At 59.2% G+C, this 1,920-nt stretch overlaps 1 protein-coding gene across 1 annotated transcript; it reads right to left on the bottom strand.

The window, feature by feature from the left end:
• Window positions 1-1,021: 1,021 nt before the first annotated feature.
• On the bottom strand, window positions 1,022-1,216 carry LOC103589996. Its single transcript, XM_008572111.1, has one exon. It carries the CDS (start codon window positions 1,214-1,216, stop codon window positions 1,022-1,024), a length of 195 nt encoding a protein of 64 aa, XP_008570333.1.
• Between the last annotated feature and the right edge of the window lie 704 nt (window positions 1,217-1,920).

Genomic DNA, 1,920 nt, shown 5'->3' with positions numbered 1-1,920 from the left:
AGAAAGGCTGGTAAACAAAAACCACACTGGCCTAGACTAGAAATCCATCTTTCATATTTTTCTCTAGATTCTCAAGACAGAAAGGAGAGAACAGTCTACAGCTACTTCACTTAAACGATATGAATGGGAAGAATGAGGGGCAGGCAGTGAAGAGGGGGTGTCTGAATGAGTGCCCTGTTTTCACACAGGGCTCACAAGGCCCAGGAGGCCAGAGCTATCCCATTAGTTGACCTCTCCAGGGGAGGAACAATGTCCCCAGCTAACTGGTCCAAAAAGCCTCCAAGCTTGGGCAGACATAGCCCCTGAGCTACCCACAAGATGCAAAACAACGGTGGGAATGTACAGAAGTGCAAGTCTGGGCAGAAATAAAATTTGGGGGTTTAACTCTCTTAAGTTGGATAAGGGGTGGAAGACTGAAGGAAAGTGCCCCTCCTGAGAGCTGCCCACCCACATAATGCACCTTTTCCCAGGGGTCAGCACAGATGAGGTTGGCAGTTGTGAGAAAATTAGCTCTTCCCCAGAGGGAAGGAAGGAGGGAGGTGGGAGCAGTGCCAGGGCCTTCCCTGAATTCTTCCGCTGTCTGCCAGGGAGTGGCAGTGTTGTTAATCATTATTACTGTATGCAAATCGCCATGCAAATCCCACACAGCTCTGGAACTCCAGGCAAATGCTAATGGAGCCCACGCCCACCTCTTGAAGGGCCAATTGTACACCTTTCAGACTGACACACAGACAGGGGCTTTGCAGAAAGTGAGTTAGTGTGTGAATGAGGGGCTCCAAGACTCCAGGGGCCCACAAGGGCTCAGACCATAATTACCGACCCCCGCCCCTTCATCTGGAAGAGGGCTAGTTGTTCTTACAAACCGGAAGCCCCGTCTGGACTCACGGAGGTCCTTTTCCAGCCCCGGATCTAGAACTGCCCTTTCAGTACATCCTCGCCATCACCGTACACTTTGCGTTTCTCTCGGTCTCTGCGCACACACCTCTCCACAGTCAGAACTATGATCGCTCAAGCCAAGCGTTCAGGTCCCTGCTGAAGCGCGGGGCTTTCTTGCTTTCCCAGCGCCAGGCCGAGATCCCGGGATTCCGGGCACCGAGGCCGGAGACACGGGGAAAGCCGGAGCCACTGGTCGGCCCAGCCACGGGGACTGAGCCCTCCGCGCGCCGTGGCCCTGAGGGTGGAAGTCTGGGCCGGACGCCCGGTCCGGTGGGCACATGTCGGCCTCCCACTCCCCATCCCGAGTCAAAGCAGCAGACAGTGGCGATCTATGGGCTTCAGGGAAGGACCGAGGGGCTGAGCCGGCTCCGGGAGGAAGGGGACGGCTCGGGTGTGAGAGTTCACACTCACAAGTCCAGACTCTCGGTTCTGGGTACTGGGTACACGTGGCAGGGTAGGAGGGCGAATCCCGACCTTCCGGCGTGCCCTAGCGATCCGGGAGGAGAGCGGCTCTTATGTGGCATAAGGGCAGTGTGTCCTCCCCGCAGGACCTCTCCAGCCTCCGCACACGGAGCTTAGAGCCAGCGCGAGCCAGGAAGCTTGCGCGGTGGCGGGCTCCACCTCGCCAGGTGGGGGGCTTTGCCTCAAGCAGGTAACGCTGGCTCGTGGACAGTCGTTGAGAAAGAGACACCCAACTAGGTGCACATACACCCCCCGCGCGCACACGCCGGCGCTCCCTGCCACCTCTCCCCAGGTCCCCAGCCACACACGCCCGCCCGCGAACTCACGCTCCCGCCGTACTCCCCGCTCCTCCCCCACCCCCAAGACGAGCTCACCTTGCCACGCTCACCCCTTGCCCACCCTCGCCGACGCACGCACTCACACCCGCGTCGGAACACTCCGCCACCTCCAGGCACACCCTAGGATTCCTCCACTCGCCCGGGGAGACGCACCAGGCTCTGCTGCCTAGTCTCCCCGCCCCCC

Source organism: Galeopterus variegatus, unplaced genomic scaffold (assembly GCF_000696425.1).
Source record: "Galeopterus variegatus unplaced genomic scaffold, G_variegatus-3.0.2 Scaffold45, whole genome shotgun sequence".
NCBI lineage: Eukaryota > Metazoa > Chordata > Mammalia > Dermoptera > Cynocephalidae > Galeopterus > Galeopterus variegatus.
This window is presented reverse-complemented; position numbering and strand designations above follow the sequence as displayed.

Coding starts and splice junctions, on each gene's coding strand:
- LOC103589996 (XM_008572111.1), bottom strand. CDS start 1,216: ATGTGCCCACCGGACCGGGCGTCCGGCCCAGACTTCCACCCTCAGGGC.